A 19,039-nucleotide genomic window follows, 5' to 3' on the forward strand; every position below is an offset into this window, starting at 1 on the left:
TGTATGAGAGTGCGATTATTATATAAAAAAAAAAAAGAAATTGAAGGAGTACATTACCAAAAAAAAAAATAAAAATACTAGAAATAATAAACACACACAAAAAAAAAGAAATAAAAATAGAGAAAATTCGCAAAAAAAAAGTCAATTTTTCTCATTTATAATAGCCCTTTAATAAACACATGATAAATCTTCTGTACATATATATGTTTATGAAAAAATATTCACTAGAAGTTAACGATTTCGGGGGACGACGTTTTTTTTTCAAAAAACAAAAAAAAAATTACACTAAAAAAAAAACGCTTTTTTTTTAATTCTCTTCTTCTTTTTTTTGTGTTCTATTTTTATTTTAACAACTTAAAAGTAAAAATCAGTCGAGATTTTTGTTTCTTTTTCTCTCTCTTTTTTTTTAAATAAATTCTTTATACACATTATGCAAAATTTTTTATGGGGGGAGGGAAAATATTTTAGCACGCTAAAAAGAAAAAAAATAAACAAAAATTGACAACAACGACGAAAATCAAAAAATTACACTAAAATTTTTCTCGAATTTTTAATAATAATTATTTTATACTTTAGTTTCTTATTGATTTTTTTTTTTTTTATAATCTTTTTAATGTTCTTCTTTTGTCCTTGAGCATTTTTTTCTTCTCTGCGGTTAATTTTTTATCGCCAGCGTGCTTTTTGGGAAGTGGACCGCCAGCATCGAGGAATTGTGATCCATTTTCGAGACCGATTTTTCCTTTTCTAATTGCCTAAAAGAACGATTAAAAATTATTTAAATTAATTTTTTTTTTTCATTGTTTTAATTTTCAAATTATTTTTATATAATTTGTCAATTTCTAAAAAAAATTGTACTTAAAATTCTTCGTTTAATTAATTTTTTTTTTTTTAATAATTTTAATTACAATTTTTCTACAATTCAGAAAAAATAAAAAGGTTTTTATTTAATAGAAATAATTTTAAAAAAATTTTGAATTCTTTAAAGTTTGTAAAAAAAAATGTTATCAATTAAAAATGAAACTTTTAATTTAAAATCTTATGAAATTTCTTTACTTTCATAAAAAAAAAAGTTTTAAATCGATCGCTTCTATAATTCAATTATTTTATTTTATTTTACTTTTATTTACTCACTTGTGCGTGAACTTCTGTCATCATTTTCGCTCTATCCGAATAATCATCGTACCTTTCCAATAGTAATTTACCTGCTTCCTCATTAAGCGCAGATTCGGCATTTGGAACAATTAGCAGACACTTTACGGTCTAATTAAAGAGGAAAAAAAAATTATTTATTATTATTTCATTGAAAACAAAAAAAAGCAAATTCCGAATATAAAAAAAAAAAAATTTAATAGGAGCCGCATGATTGTGTTCTAAAAATCATAACAGGATTTATAATTTGGAAAATTAAATTTTTTAAATTCTTATAATTTAGAACATTTTAATAATTAGGAAATGTATGAAATTTACAAAAATTTATTTTTCCAAAGTAATTTATTTTACTTTAATTTATTCATTAAAAAACTTCCAGAAAATTAAAAAAAATTCCCCGACTTTTCCCTGATTATTATGGAATTTTTATGTTAATTATTATCCATTCTATTAAAAAAAAAACATCTAACTTTTGAAAATTTTGTACTTTAGGACCTTTTTGTACTTTGGAAAAAGAAATTTTGGAATTTTTATAAATTTGCTACATTTTAATAATTTGAAAATGTATAAAATTTTCAAAATTAAATTTTCCAACGAAGAAAATAAAAAAAAAAAATAAAATGCCACAAATTATAAAATTTCTAAAAGTATAAAATTTTCAAAATTTAATTTTCCAAAGTACAAAATGTCCCCAAAGTATAAAATTTCCAAAATTTAATTTTCCAAATTAAAAAATGTCCCAAAGTATAAAATTTCCAAAAATTTATTTTCCAAAATCGAAAAAAATTCAAAGTAAAAAATTTCCAAAACTAAATTTTCCAAATTAAAAAATGTTACAAAGTATAAAATTTCCAAAAATTAATTTTCCAAAATCAAAAAAAATCTAAGGTATAAAATTTCCAAAATTAAATTTTCCAAAGTAGAAAATAAACAAAAAAAAAAGCCACAAAATTCCAAAATTATTATTATTTAAAAAAAAAAAAATTATATTTAAAAATCTGTAAAACTTGATTAAGTATTACCTGAAATTTTTTTTCACCATCAAAAATTAAAAACTATGAAAACATTTTTAATTCGAATAAATAAATAAAATAAATTCTACTTAGTTCTTTTTTTTTGTCAATTTTTATAGACATAAATTTCGTTAAATTGAAATTATATTAATTTAAAATTTTTAAAAAAAGTATTAGAAAAAATGCTTTATAAGAGTTCTGCTAAATAGAAATTAAATCGAATTTTAGTTAAATGTAAATTGAAAATTTTTGCATAATATAAAATCCAACTTTATACAATTTTGCTAAATAGAAATTCGATAATTTAATATTCGACGGCGTGAAAAATTTTTATGAATTAAATGTGGATATTAGCATTAAATAATAAATTATTCGTATATTAATGAATAATTTACTTTATTTGAAGTTGAAACCGATAAAATAAAATACAAATAATTTTTATTTATATTAAAAAACCAAATATTTCACTGAAAAAAGATTAAGAAATTTGTTATCCAAGTTTAAAAAATCATTTATTAGATTCAATAAATAGTAGTAAATAATTATTTACTTAATGAATATAAAATATAACACATGCTTAATAATTGAGTGTGAAGGCCAAATTTTTAATCTGCATTTGCGATTGGGGAAAAAAGTAAATAAATTTTTTTGCGAAACTAATAGTTACTTTAATTTATTTATAAAAAAAATTCCTGAAAATTAAAGAAATTCCCTAATTTTTATGGAATTTTTATGTTAATTATTTTCCATTCTATTAAAAAAATAAGAACATTTTACCTTTGGAAGTTTTATTAATATGGAAAAAATAAATTTTGGAAATTTTTATACTTTGGGACATTTTGTACTTTGGAAAAATAAATTTTGGAAATTTTATAAATTTCCTACATTTTAATAATTTGAAAATGTATAAAATTTTCAAAATTAAATTTTCCAACGAAGAAAATATAAATAAAAATTAAAATGCCACAAAGTATAAAATTTCAATAATAAAAATTTACAAAAATACAAAAATGTCCCATAGTATAAAATTTCCAAAATTTAATTTTCCAAAGCACAAAATGTCCCAAAGTATAAAATTTTCAAAATTTTATTTTCCAAATTAAAAAAAGGTTCCAAAGTATAAAATTTACAAAAATTAATTTTCCAAAATCAAAAAAAAATCCAAAGTAAAAAATTTCCAAAACTAAATTTTCCAAATTAAAAAATGTTACAAAGTATAAAATTTCCAAAAATTAATTTTCCAAAATCAAAAAAAATCTAAGGTATAAAATTTCCAAAATTAAATTTTCCAAAGTAGAAAATAAACAAAAAAAAAAGCCACAATGTATAAAAGTTTAAAAATAAAATTAAAAAAGTAGAAAATTTCCAAAATTTATTTTCCAAAGTACAAATTTTTGATAATTAGAAATTTGTAATTTGAAAATAAATCTGTTTTGAACTTTTATTATTATTATTATTATTATTATTATTAGTTAAAATTTTCAATGAATTTCATTTGTCATAATTATTTTTAAATTATCAACCAATTACAATTTTATGGATAATTTTTTGATTGGTTGATAATTTAAAAATTCGCGCCCAAAATTGATTGTTTCGATCATTTATGCAATTTCGGACAAATGAAAATTCTTATCAATTATAGAAATTCTGTTAAATGATTTTTCGATTAAATAAAAATTCTGCGAAATAATCGGTTTTCATGCAAAATTCAATCAAATAGGTAATAATTCAAATAAATGAAAATTCATTTGAAAAAGAATAAAATTTGAAAATTCTATTACAATTAAATTCTAGCCAATAAAAATTCTTTAAAATGTCCTATTATGTTAAATAAAAATTCTGACAAATAAAAATTCGAATAAATAAAAATTCGAACAATTAAAAATTCGAACAAATAAAAATTCGGCTCAAAAATAATTATGAGAAATGAAAATTTTGACGATTTTGACTAATGATTTTTTAGAACATAATCGTGCGTCCCTTTTTTTTATATATATAAAAAAAATGTTAATTTTAAATATTTTCACTCACCAATAGAATGTGTTTTATTCCGAGATCAGATTTCCAATCTTTTTTTAAAGTATTTACGCAAATTTCACCATTTTTCGCAACATTTGGATGGAAAATTTTCGTAAGAAAAAAGGCCTTCGGTGGTCCCTGTGGAAAATCTTTTCCCAATGCCAATTTCACTTTAAAAAAACCACCCGCGTATGGAGTTCCGGCTATGGCAAAGAAGAAACAAATTTTTTATTCCCCTCCCTTCTAATATAACCTCAAAAACTATTTTTTTTTTGTTAAAAAGAATTGTTTTTTCCTAACATAACCTCAAAAAATATTTTTTTTCGTAAAAAAAAATTGTTTTCTTCCTAACATAACCTCAAAAAATATATTTTTTCGTAAAAAAAATTATTTTTTTCCTAACATAACCTCAAAAAAATTTTTTTTTTTTTGCCAAAAATCATTTTTGGTATAAAAAAATTTTATTTCTTATTCCTAACATAACCTTAAAAAACTATTTTTGAAAATAATAGTTATAAACAAAAAATTGTTTTTTCCTAACATAACCTCAAAAAATATTTTTTTTTTTTGCTAAAAATCTTTTTCGTAAAAAAAATTATTTTGTTTTCCTAACATAACCTCAAAAAAAAATATTTTTTTTTTTGCCAAAAATCATTTTTGGTATAAAAAATTTTTATTTCTTATTCCTAACATAACCTTAAAAAACTATTTTTGAAAATAATAGTTATTAAAAAAAAATTGTTTTTTCCCCAACATAACCTAAAAAATACCCTTTTTTTCCCATATAAAAATCTTTTTTGTAATTAAAAAAAAAAAAACCAAAAAAACTCACCAGGTCCTTCGATCACAGCTTGAATGTCAGTTATATCCTGTTCATTAATAATGACTCGTATACCTTCTGGAGGTTCATTTGACAATTCATTTACCTCCTTGGCAACGCGTCGAATAATTTGTGGCGATAAATTTTCCACATTTGAAATCTACATATACATATCAGATACATATATATATATACAAAATTAACGTTCATATGCAATAATATTGCGAAATAATTGGGCGTTTAATTGATGTTTGGTTATGTTATTTGTGACGAAATATTTTTTTTTTAGTAAACATATCATGAAACGTCAAAAAAAAAAAATGTGTTGGAGAAATGTCTAAAGCGTTTATAAACATTCGAGTCGTGTATAATGGGACGAGTGCGTGTATGTGTATTTTTTTTTTGTTGTTTATTCATATATAAATAGAAGAGAAATAAACTTACCGATGACGCTGTCGCCATTTTTTTTTTTTTACCTAAATTTCTATTTACTAAACTAATTTCAATTGTAATAATGCTTTACTTTAAGGGTGAAAGTGATTAAATATTTTGGAAAAACAATGATTAAAATGAGGAACAATAATTAACGACAACGACGACATTAAAGCATAACGTCATCATGCAACTAAAACTTTTTTGAAAGACACTGGCCAATTGTAATTTGATTTCACATTTTCCACCAATCAGCAAACGGATATAAAAGTATACAACCAATCAAAACACACCCAATCATTGAACTGTCCTTTGATTCGTCATTTAATAAGTTCTCCAAAATACGCGGGGTTTTTCAAATCGTATTTAATTTAAAATAATATTTTTAAATAATTTTTTTTTAAAATAATAAAATAATTTATTTAAAATAAAGTAATGCAGAGAAAGGTTTTTTTTTTGGTAATAATACACAATTATATAATTGTTTATATATTTTCGTAATTATTAATACAGATATTGACTTTAAAAAAAAATGGAACTTTTTATTACTACATTTAATAAATCCCCCCCCCCCCCCAAAAAAAAACACGTATACATTTTGTAGAGTACAAAAATTGTTGAAAAAAAAGAAACGAGTACAATTGATAGGGAAGACAACCGGAAAGTATATATATATTTATATATATAATAGAAAATTAATTATGAAACTAATTAATATTTTTCCTATTTATTTAGGTAATTATTATTTTTTTTTTGCATGCATCAATAATTTAACTTAATTTCCCACTAAAGATTAGTATATATTTATTTTTATAAAAAAAGAAACGCCTTCTAAATATTGCGATGTTCTTTACGGCGAAACGCTATCTGTTGACAATTTTTCGAACTATTTTATAAGTAGGCTTTTTGTCCAGAGTGGCAAAATGAAATTTATTGAACATAGAATAAAAAAATGTTAAGCCACGTTCCCAGCGGACATTTCAATTTTTTTTCGTTTTTTTTATACACCCAATTGCATAAATACTGTACTTCCGGTTTGATATTTTTTTAAAAAGTCGTTAGACTTCTATAATAATGTTATTAGTTCATGGTGTAACCAGCCACGAACTAATAAAATTATTATAGAAATGTTAGGGCATTTTAAAAAGTCGTGACATTTCTATAATAATTTTATTAGTTCGTGGCTGGTTACACCATGAACTAATAAAATTATTATACAAGTGCCAGGGCATTTTGAAAAGTCGTTAGACTTCTATAATAATTTTATTAATTCATGGTGTAACCAGCCACGAACTAATAAAATTATTATAGAAATGTCACGACTTTTTAAAATGCCCTAACATTTCTGTAATAATTTTATTAGTTTGTGGCTGGTTACACCATGAACTAATAACATTATTATAGAAGTCTAACGACTTTTCAAAATGCCCTAACACTTCTATAATAATTTTATTAGTTTATGGTGTAACCAGCCACGAACTAATTATTATTATAGAAGTGTCACGACTTTTCAAAAATGTCATCAAACCGGAAGTACAGCATTTATGCAATTATGACTTCTAAATAAATGCTATGAAAAATCATCGTCCTTCGTATATATATATATATATATTTATATTTATTGTCATTAAATTAATTAATACATACATCGTAAATTCTCATTAAATTATAATTATATTAAATACTAATATATAAAAGAATTGCCATCAATATTATTTTAGTACAAAATGAAAATAAATGTGATGCATTTTGTAAAGAAAAATAAAACATAGAAGCAAACAATTATAGATTATGTTTATGATAGTATTATAGTTTACAAAAAATTATAGGTTATGTTTATGATAGTTTTATAGTTTACAAAAATTATAGGTTATGTTTATGATAGTATTAAGGCCAACGCACAATAATTTCGCTAAAGTCATTCCCAAACGAGATGCATGAGATAGAAAAGGATACAAATATATTTCTGTCCTTTTCTAACTCATATGTTTCACGTTCGCGAAACTATATATTCTGCTTAGGCATTTATACTTTAACAAAAATTGTAGGTTATGTTTATGATAGCTTGAAAATAAGTAAAAAATACGATTCTAAATACAAATTTTGATTTTACATATAATTAAAAAAAAAACGATCATAAACATAACCTATAATTTTTTCTTATTTCTTAGTTTGCGTCACAAATATTTTGCCATAAGCGAAAAATGAATTTTTCGCGTTAAATAAATACAAAAAAAACACAAAAAATTACAAATAATTAAACAAATTAATCTCCCATATTATTATTATTATTATTATTATTAACGCTAATAATGTAAATTAAAAAAATATTTTCATGAAAATCTAAATAACTTATTGATTAAATTATTTGGAAAGTTTGAAAATTTAACACTAATTATACTGAAATTTTATCTATAAATAATCTTTTAGAATTATGTAAATATATTTTTATATAAAACGCAATTTATTTATATATATATATAGAAAAATGAATCCATTTAAAAACGGATTTAACTATTTAAAAAACTTATTATTTAATTTAAAAATTTTGATGACAAATAGTATTTTATAAGATTATTATAATTTGAATATTTTAAAAATAGATTTTATAATAGAATACGATTGACGATGTTTTTCTTTTTCTTGGAAAAAAAATTTATATTTAGTCAAAATTCAAATTATTCGCGGTTCTTTTTTTTTGTCCAGTAATTTTTTTTAATAATTATGATACGTTTCTGGTTTGACAACATTTTTTTTTTGAAAAGAGACTTCTATAATAATTTTATTAGTTCGTGGCTGGTTACACCATAAACTACTAAAATTATTTAGTGTCACAACTTTTCGATCGTTTCACGACATTTTTATATCAATTTTATTAGTTTATACGAACTAATAAAATTATTATAGAAGTCTCACTACTTTTCAAAAATGTCGTCAAACGATCGAAAAGTTTGTGACACTAAATAATTTTAGTAGTTTATGTTGTAACCAGCCACGAACTAATAAAATTATTATAGAAATGCCACGACTTTTCAAAAAATGTCGTCAAACCGGAAGTACAGCATTTATGTGGATCTTTAAGCAAAGGCAAAAAGGTATCTTAAGGCCATGTTAAAATTGTACTTTAACATGGCCTTAAACTTTAATGAAACTATAATAAAATTATAGTTATTTAATTCAAAAACAAAATAAAATCAATTATTCGCGAAAAAAGAATCAAATAACCAATTTAATGTAAATTAAAAATTTACATAAAATTGTAAGCGATAATAGAATTTTCACTAAACATAAATTATCGATATAATATTCTCGAAAAGAAAACATAACCTCAATTTTTTTTCTATTTCCCATTTTTACGCTACATTATTATTATTATTATAACCTAAAAAATAGAAAAAATTAAGGTTATGTTTTATTTTTTTTTTTTGAGTCAGTTACAAATAAATGCAATTGCGCATGTTCAGAGAAAAGAAACCTCATTGGTTACTCGTTATTTTCCATGATTTGCAAAAATCGGCAAAAAAATACCAGATAACCTAAAATAAATATTCTTTTTTTTAAAAAAAAAAAGAATATAAATCCGAATTTTTATTATACGACATCAAGAAGCAAAATGTAAAAATAGATATTCGTTACGTGCTGCCAACAAGCGGCGTTTTTTTGCACTACACTTCCAAAGAAAATAAATTTTTCTACTTTTACTATCGTGATGCCGTAAAAATTTTATTATTGAAAGTAAACAAATTTTTTTTTTGAATATCCGGTATTTTTTCGATTTAAATTATTCGCAACATAACCTCCAAAATTTTTAACCAATACGATTATTGATTAACACTCGTTAAAAATCGATTTTTCAGTTATTCAAATCGTTTACTAATCGATAATCAAAAATTGCTGTAAATCGATAATCAAAAATTGCTGTAAATCGATTATTAATCGATAATCAAAAATTGCTGTAAATCGATTATTAATCGATAATCAAAAATTGCTGTAAATCGATTATTAATCGATAATCAAAAATTACTGTAAATCGATTATTAATCGATAATCAAAAATTGCTGTAAATCGATTATTAATCGATAATCAAAAATTACTGTAAATCGATTATTAATCGATAATCAAAAATTGCTGTAAATCGATTATTAATCGATAATCAAAAATTGCTGTAAATCGATTATTAATCGATAATCAAAAATTGCTGTAAATCGATTATTAATCGATAATTAATTGTTAATCGATACTTGATTATTAATCGATAATTGATTTTTATAAACAATTTTCTAAATTATTATTTTTCAACAATGATTTTTTTTTATAGAAAAAAAAAAAAAATTTTGATCATCGTGTTTACAAATAAATTATATAATTGGTAAATAAATTATTTAACAGAAAAAAAAATTAAATTCTTTTTCCATTACAAATCAATGAAAAATATTAATTTGAAAAATTATTTAATTAAAAATTCTTTAATATGAAAATTTTAACTAATGATTTTTATGGAAAATTCAACCAATGAAGTTCTTTTCTTCTTTTTTTCTCTCTCTCTCACTCTCTCAAAAAAAAGGAAACGCATGACTAAGCTCTAAAATTAAATTTTTCTTCAGAATTTCAATTTAATAGAATTTAGAAATTTTAAGTTATATTCGATTATAATTTAAAATTTATTTTTAGCCAAATTTTTATTATTTGTTCGAATTATTACGAGAAATTTTAATTTACTGAATTTTTATATTAAAAAATTGTTACTTAAACGAATTTTCATTTTAGAGAATTTTTTTTTTATTTTGTCAATTTTGAAATAAATTATTTCAAAAATTTATTTTTTTCAAGTACAAAATTTTTCAAATATATCAAAAAAATATTTCGAAATTTTGGTATTTGAAAATTTTTGTACTCGGAAAGAAAATAAATTTTTGAAATTTTTTACTTCTGGATTTTTTTTTAATTTTGAAAAAAGAAAAATTTCCGAAATTTTATTGCAGCATTTTTTTTTAGTATTTACAAAATTTTGTAAATTTTTTCGTGGCTTTTTCCATTTGGAAAAAAATAAATTTTTGAAATTTTATACTTTTGTATTTTTTTTTTTTTAATTTGGAAAAAAACTAATTTCGAAAATTTTATATACTTTAGGGACATTTTGTATAGTTTGGAAAATGTAAATTTCCGAAATTTTCTACTTTTTGATCTTTTTTTTAATTTGGAAAAATAAATTTTTGAAAATTTTATACTTTTGGCCTTTTTGGGTTTTTTTTTTGGAAATTTTCTAATTTGGAAAAAGTAAATTTCAGAAATTTTATACTTTGGGACATTTTTTACTTTGGAAAATTAAATTTTTCAAAATTTTATACTTTTGGAACCTTTTTTTACTTTGGGAAATTAAATTTTTGAAATTTTATACTTTTAGAGAATTTTTGGAAATTTTATATTTTGGAACCTTTTTTTACTTTGGAAAATTAAATTTTTGAAATTTTATACTTTGGGACATTTTTTACTTTGGAAAATAAATTTTTGGAAATGTTATACTTTGGGACATTTTTTACTTTGGAAAATTAAATTTTGGAAATTTTATACTTTTGGACCTTTTTTTCTTTAAATTTGGAAAAATTTAATTTTGGAAATTTTATACTTTAGGATATTTTAATTTTGGAAATTTTGTACTTTTGGCCTTTTTTTCGGGTATTTGGAAATTTTTTAATTTGGAAAAATGTAAATTTTTGAAATTCTATAATTTTGGAAAATTTTAGAAAATTTGGAAATTTATAATTTTGGAAATTTTATACTTTTGGAATATTTTGATATTTACAAAATTTTGTAATTCAAATTAAGTAAATTTTTGTTTTTATCTCAATTTTCTTTTGAAAAAAAAAAAATGTAAAATTTCGTTAATTTCGTTGGCAATTTAGGAAAAATTTTTTCTCCTTTTATGAAAAAATGAATTTTCCATTTTTTTTTTTTTTTTAATTTTTGATCTTTCTTTCTCTTTGAAAAATTCGTTTTGGAATTTTGTATTTTCAGTTTTGCTCCGAATTTTTTTTTTATTTTTGATCGGTTAAATAATCGATTATTATTTGAATCAAATAAATTTTTGTCATTATATATTTAATTAAAATTTAATTTTGTAATTCAGTTAAATTTAATTTTGTAATTTAATTTTGCAATTCAATTTTGCAATTTTTTAATTTAATTTTGCAATTCAATTTTTTTAATATAATTTTGTAATTTAATTAAATTTTCAAATTTAATTAAATTTAAATTTTGTAATTTTGCAATTGAATTTTGTAATTTAATTAAATTTTCAAATTTAATTAAATTTAAATTTTGTAATTTTGCAATTCAATTTTGTAATATAATTTTGTAATTTAATTAAATTTTCAAATTTAATTAAATTTAAATTTTATAATTGAATTTTGTAATTTAATTTTCCAATTTAATTAAATTTAAATTTTCCCATTAAATCAATTAAATTCCATTCAATTTTCCCCAAAAGCTTAATTCATTCGTCTCCTTTTATATATAAATCCAAAAAAAACCATAATCTCTCACCTCTGACAAAAATTAAAAAAAAAAACCTTTCTTCTCTTCCTCAAATTATCTTCAAGGTTGCGTCTCATGAAATTTGAAATAATGTATCTTCATTGCCTTAATATTTGGATATTTAATTTTACATCTTGGACAAACAGTTCCAGTTGCACCTCTAACATTATATGATGTGAGATCAGTTTCCTTAAATAATGAATCCTTATCATCGCCAATTGATTTATAAACAATTCTATGCGAATTATAAATATGTTTCTCCATTATTCCCCGATGAAAAAAATGTTTTTCACACAATGTACAACTATAAATCATATTTGAATGTTGTAATTCATGACTTTTTAATGCATGTAAAGTTGAAAATATCATATTACAATTAATCACCGTACATGGATGTTCCATTGTATTTTTATGTTTCATTGAAATATGTTGTTTTAAATTTGAAATATTTGTAAATTGTTTACTACAAATATTACATTTAGATTCTAAATTTTTTGAATCATTTTCTTGTGTTTTATGGATCAATTGTTTATGTTGATATAATATACTCATATTTGGAAATATTGTTTTACAAATATGACAAGTTACCGGTTTTTTCATTGTTTCGTTTCTCTTAAACAAACATTCGGGTGAAATTGCTCGATGACGTTTTAAAGCCGATTCAGCGGTGAATGTTCTTCCACATGGATGACAAATAATTTTTTTTCCTATTGTAAATTTTTGCATATTCATTTGTTTATGTAATTTTTTATGCCTTGCTAATATTTTTCCTGAACTATAATATTTATCACAAATTTCACAATGAAATTTCTCTTCTTCTTGTAATGATGATGATGATGGTTCTGTTTTTGCCGTTCTTGCACAATGAACATCCCAAACGTGTTTACGAAGATCACCAACGTCATTGAATTTATCATCACAAACTTGACATTGTAATTGTATCATTGGATTTATCATTGGAAATGATTTTCTCGCCTTTGCTGGTTTTGTCATTGTATTTTGATTATCGAGACTAAATCTTGAATTAGCGCGATTATGCCAGCCGCGATGTATTTTTAATGATGATTCCTCAGCAAATGTTTTACCACAAATTTCACATTCATGTGGTACTTTCACTTTGGCGTGATGATTATTTATGTGTAAATCTAAATTCGCCTGAAATACAAATGTTTTTGGACATTCCAAACATGTGAGAACAGTTTTTTCCAAATTGTGCGCAACACGTTGATGCTCGTCATAGGATTCTTTATTTTTAAAAATACGTTTACAATCACAAATAAGTTTTTCATTTTCACCATGAGCATTGCGTATGTGGCGTTTTAAATTTGCAACATTAGAAAATATTTTCCCACATTCATGACATTCGGTATTTTTTGTTTTATTTCCATACTCTAAACAGGAAGTATTTGCTGTTCTTTCGCTTGGATCATCAATTCCATGATCCTTCATGTGTATTTCAAGAGCACCAGCGCTACTAAACATTGAACGACAAATAGCACAGGAATAAATTTTCACTTTAAGATGTAAATTCCTATGTTCTGTTAATTCACCACGTGTCGCGAATATTCCATTACAAAGATTGCAAGAGAATTTTTTCTCCTCAAAAAATTTCTTACGATGAAATTCATGATGCGTGAGATAATCGCCTGGCGAACGAAATTTAGCGGCACACTTTGGACATTTTAATTCTTTTTTCTTATGTTCAATCATCACGTGACTGTGAAATTTATTGAAAACCAAAAATGTCATTCCACAATCAATACATTTATACGATGTTCTACCCTCTGGTTGTAGGCTCGCGCATAATTCACGATGTTTTATCATATTTGATTTATATCGATAGATCATTCCACATAAATCACATTCATGATTATAGGCAGGATCACCCTGTCCATAGGGAAGTGATGTCGTTAATTTTACTGGCGGTGACATTAATTCCTCATATTGTTTATCCGAATGTTTAGCTAAATGACTCAATAATTCCTTTCGATTTCCCATTGCCATTGTACACATATTACAAGTGAAATATTTCTCCGTTCCTTGAATTGGTATGACCAATGCAATTTTCATTGCGCATTCAAATGAAATTTCACAATGTTTTTTATAGGCATTTTCATTGCCAAATTCCGTTAAACAAGCAACGCATGTAAACGCACGTAAATCGGGCATATGTTGACGAATATGATTTAAAGTTGTTAAACAATCATTGAATGATTCCTCACATGAATAACAGGTAAATGTTTTAAATTGACTTATTATATTTTGTTGTACTGGCGTTAATGGTGCGTCCTCTTCAAGATTTTCCAATTCCTCTTCAACATCTTCAATCATTTCTTCCTCCTCCTCTTCTTCCTCTTCTTCTCCTTCATTTTCTAAATTTGAAATTGAATGAAAACGTGCCATATGCTTTGCATACGATGTTTTTGAATGTAAATTTATTTGACAATGAAGACATTTACGTTTAAATATTCTTGCACCGCGAAAATGTGTATGTGGTCCACGTCTTATTTTCTTTTTTCCCTTTAATGATGAAACTTTTTGTTGTTTTATTTCTTTTATTTCTAAATTTACCGAATTTTCTAAATTTTCTGTATTTTCTGTATTTTCTGTATTTTCCATATTTTCTGTATTTATATGATTTTCCTCAATATTCAATGAATCGTCAATTGGCTCGGTTTTTATTGGCAATGGATTAAAACGTTTTGCCTCATTACCAAAATCTTTTGATAATCGTCGTTTTGTTGATTCGCGATTAATTTGTTTTTCACTATTATTTTCATTATTTATTCCTTGAATATTTGTCGTTATTTCCATATTTTCAATTTCTGTTTCCATTTCTTGTTCTTGTTCTCCATTTTCAATTATTTCCAAATTTCCCGATGTATTTCCAATTATTTCCAATGAATTCTCATTATTCTTGTCTAATTCGGCATTTTTCTCTGTAATCTAAAGGTAAAATTTCCAATTAAAAAAAAAGTTTGGTTATTAAATTTACAATATTACGAAATATCGAAGAAATAATGAAAAATTAATTTTGTTTTCAATTTGAAAAATTGGATAGAAATTACCTTTTCTAAATGTGAATGTTCGATGGAATCTTCTTCTAATTCTTTCTTTACGGTTACAACCTGTAAAAAAATAAAAATTAAACTTAAAAATGAACCATCAAAAAAAAAAAAAAAAAAACAAATATTAATTGTTAAAAATATTATTAATTTTCAAATTTATTAAATTCTAAAACGATAAAAAAATTGATTATTTTCCATTCTATAAAAAAGAAAATAACAAAAAAAACAAAAATTGCAATGGAAATATTTTTTTTAATTATTTTCCATTCGATAAAAAATGGAATTAAAAACAAAAAAGTTAATTATTTTCCATTCGAAAAAAAATGGAATTAAAAACAAAAAAGTTAATTATTTTCCATACGAGTAAAAAATGGAATTAAAAAACAAAAATGTTAATTATTTTCTATTCTATAAAAAAAAGGAACATTTTACTTTTGGAAATTTTATATTTTCGGACATTTTGTAGTTTGGAAAAAAATTTTTTTTAGAAATTTCATAATTTAGGATATTTTAATTTTTGATAATTTTATACATTTGGCCTTTTTTTTGGGGTATTTAGAAATTTTGTAATTTGGAAAAATGTAAATTTTTGAAATTTTAAAAAATTTAGTACCTACATTTTAATAATTAGAAAATGTGAAAAAATTTCCAAAATTGAATTTTCCAAAGAAGAAAATAAACTTAAAAGTAAAATGCAACAAATTAGAAAATTTTTCAAAATAAAAATTTACTAATACTAAACTGTCCCGAAGTATGAAATTTTGAAAAATTTAATTTTCCCAAAATACAAAATGTACCAAAGTATAAAATTAAAAAAATTTATTTTTCCAAAGTATAAAATTTGTAAAAACCCAAAAAGGCCAAAAGTATAAAATTTCCAAAATAAAAAATGTCCCAAAGTATAAAAATTCAAAAATTTAATTTTCCAAAGTAAAAAATGTCCCAAAGTATAAAATTTCCAAAATTAAATTTTCCAAAGTAAAAAATGTCCCAAAGTATAAAATTACCAAAATTTAATTCTCCAAAGTAAAAAATGTCCCAAAGTATAAAATTTCCAAAATTTATTTTTCCAAATTAAAAAATGTCCCAAAATATCAAATTTCCAAAAATTCATTTTCCAAAATACAAAAAAAATCTAAAATATAAAATTTCCAAAATTAAATTTTCCATAAAAGAAATGAAATAAAAAGTAAAATGACACAAAGTATAAAATTTCCAAAATAAAATTAAAAATGTAGAAAATTTCCAAAATTTATTTTTCCAAAGTAATAGTTACTTTAATTTATTCATTAAAAAAATTCCAAAAAAATTAATAAAATTCCCCGACTTTTCCCTGATTTTTATGGAATTTCCATGTTAATTATTATCCATTCTAAATGAAAAAAGAATATTTTACTTTTGGAAATTTTATTAATTAAGGAAAAAAAATTTTGGAAATTTTATAATTTGGGACATTTTGAAGTTTGGAAAAATAAATTTTTGAAATTTTATAAATTTTGTACATTTTAATAATTAGGAAATGTATAAAACTTCCAAATTTGAATTCTCCAACGAAGAAAATAAATAAAAAGTAAAATGCCATAAAGTATAAAATTCCAAAAATAAAAATTTACAAAAATGTCTAAAAGTAGAAAAATTTCCAAAATTTAATTGTCCAAAGTACAAAATGTCCCAAAGTATAAAATTTCACAAATTAAATTTTCCAAAGTAAAAAATGTCCCAAAGTAGAAAATTTCCAAAATTTAATTTTCCAAAATAAAAAATGTCCCAAAGTATAAAACTTCAAAAATTTAATTTTCCAAAGTAAAAAATGTCACAAAGTATAAAATTTCCAGAGTAAAAAATGTCCCAAAGTATAAAATTTTCCAAGTAAAAAATGTCCCAAAGTATATAATTGCCAAATTAAAAAATGTCCCAAAGTATAAAATTTCCAAAATTAAATTTTCCAAAATTTTTTTTATCAAATGAAAAAAATGTCCCAAAGTATAAAATTTCCAAAATTTATTTTTCCAATTTAAAAAATGTTCAAAAATATAAAATTTCCAAAAATTTATTTTCCAAAATCGAAAAAAAAAATTCAAAGTATAAAATTTTGAAAATTAAATTTTTTCAAAGTAGAAAATAAATAAAAAATAAAATGCCACAAATTTATAAAATTTCCAAAATAAAATTATAAAAAAGTAGAAAAAATTTCCAAAATTTAATTTTCCAAAGTAAAAAATGTCCCAAAGTATAAAATTTCCAAAATAAAATTAAAAAAGCAAAGAATTTCTAAAATTTCTTTTTTCAATGTACAAATTTTTGATAATTATAAATTTGTAATTTAAAAATAAATTTGTTTTGATTCTTTTTTTTTTCCTAACATTTTGAGTTCATTTTGTAAATTGAATAAATTAAATTTTTGGAAATTTTTTTTCATTTTGGAGCAATTTTTTTTTTTTTTTTAATATTTTGTATAAAAATTGAAAAATAGAAGGAAAATTTTATTGAAAATAATACCGGAAGTGGTTCCGATTGTTTTGCCAGCCATGCCGATAATTTGTCCTGAGATTGAAGACACTCCTTTTTGTATTGATGCCATTGACTGACTTTATTAACGCAAGTGATGCAAATTAAAGTCGATAATTTATCATCTTGAGAAATCTAAAAGAAAATTTTTTCATTTAAAAAAAAAAAGAACGATAAAAATAAACATACAATCATTGACGAAAAAAAAATACAAATTAAATAAAGAATTTCATTTAATTAAATGTATTTAAAAAAAAATTTTTTTTTTTTGTACGAAAGAGCGTTTTTATTTTCCTCTTTTATAATAATAATAATAATAATAATAATAATAATAATAATAATGATAATTTATCCAATAAATAAATAAACAAAATTCTAAAAAAAAAAATTGCAGAAAATAGTAAATTTTATAAAGAAATTAGGAATAAAATAAAAATAATAGAAAAAAAAAATAATAATAATAATAATAATTTATCCAATAAATAAATAAACAAAATTCTAAAAAAAAATGCAGAAAATAGTAAATTTTATAAAGAAATTAGGAATATAATAAAAATAATAGAAAAAAAATATGAAAATATAAAAGAAAACGAAAATACAATAAAAAGTTTAAAGTTTATTAAAAATAAAGAAAATCAACGCAATTAGAAAAAAAGAGTTAAAAAAAAACTTTCCACATAGAATTTAATTTTTTTCTTTTCATCACTACTTTCAAAGAAATACACAAGCCACACAAAAAATAAACGCTACTACTTTTCCTAATTGCTTTTTAATCGCGAAATATATTTTCCGCAATACATAACCTCGAAAAATAGATATATTTTCAAGCATTTTTTTTTTTAATAAAAAAAAAATCGCATTATTTTATGTTTATTAAACAAGAGAGAGAGAGAAAAAAAATGAAGAAAGAAAGACAATTATTATATATTTTACTTACTTGAAGAGATAAACAATTTTCTATTTTCTCAATTAGTGGTTCTACGTTGTAAGCAGCACCGAAAATGGAAGATCTTGTTTCTTCGGTTGTTAAACAAAGTCGACATGCACTTTCTAGGCCTTGCAATTCTTCGATATCCTTCATTTTTCTTTTTTCTTCTTTTCAGGAAAAGTCCATAAATGAAGCGTTTCCCAAAAAAAAAAAAAAAAAAAAATAACTTTTAAAACACTTTTTCCGATGATGCTATACTTTTTCTATATATATATATAGTATATAATGCGGAGGAAAAGAGAAAAGACGACAACCGACACGACGACGACGACGACAACGGTGCGGCAAAATTTTTTTAAGGTTAGGTTAGAAGAGAAGCAATAGTGTGCGCGCGCATATTCCCACCACTCTAAAATCGCTTTTTAGCGGGAAAATTCAAATTACTCGATTATCGTTTTTTTTTCAAAATTTGTTTTATTATGGAAATTATTTTTATTATTTAAAATTTTTTGATATTATTTTTTTTATTTTTTATTTATTTACAATTTACCCTTTAGTGTTGGTATAA

General features: G+C 22.2%; 2 protein-coding genes across 2 annotated transcripts; both read right to left on the reverse strand.

Moving 5' to 3' along the window:
- Positions 1 to 587: 587 nt before the first annotated feature.
- On the reverse strand, positions 588 to 5,630 carry LOC127290009 (ubiquitin-conjugating enzyme E2 S). The gene is made up of 5 exons (XM_051318346.1): positions 5,446 to 5,630; positions 5,014 to 5,161; positions 4,194 to 4,384; positions 1,132 to 1,260; positions 588 to 752 (listed from the first exon to the last, which is right to left on the reverse strand). The coding sequence occupies exons 1-5, from the start codon at positions 5,461 to 5,463 to the stop codon at positions 600 to 602; spliced, it is 639 nt and encodes a 212-aa protein (XP_051174303.1). The 5' UTR covers positions 5,464 to 5,630; the 3' UTR covers positions 588 to 599.
- Positions 5,631 to 11,867: 6,237 nt separating this feature from the next.
- LOC127290105 (zinc finger protein 569-like) lies at positions 11,868 to 18,806 on the reverse strand. Its single transcript, XM_051318496.1, has 4 exons — positions 18,481 to 18,806; positions 17,535 to 17,678; positions 15,036 to 15,095; positions 11,868 to 14,913 (listed from the first exon to the last, which is right to left on the reverse strand). The coding sequence occupies exons 1-4, from the start codon at positions 18,622 to 18,624 to the stop codon at positions 12,028 to 12,030; spliced, it is 3,234 nt and encodes a 1,077-aa protein (XP_051174453.1). The 5' UTR covers positions 18,625 to 18,806; the 3' UTR covers positions 11,868 to 12,027.
- Between the last annotated feature and the right edge of the window lie 233 nt (positions 18,807 to 19,039).

The sequence above is a fragment of the Leptopilina boulardi genome, unplaced genomic scaffold, assembly GCF_019393585.1.
Source record: "Leptopilina boulardi isolate dan_hultmark-lab unplaced genomic scaffold, ZJU_Lbou_2.1 LbouV2_55, whole genome shotgun sequence".
Lineage (NCBI taxonomy): Eukaryota > Metazoa > Arthropoda > Insecta > Hymenoptera > Figitidae > Leptopilina > Leptopilina boulardi.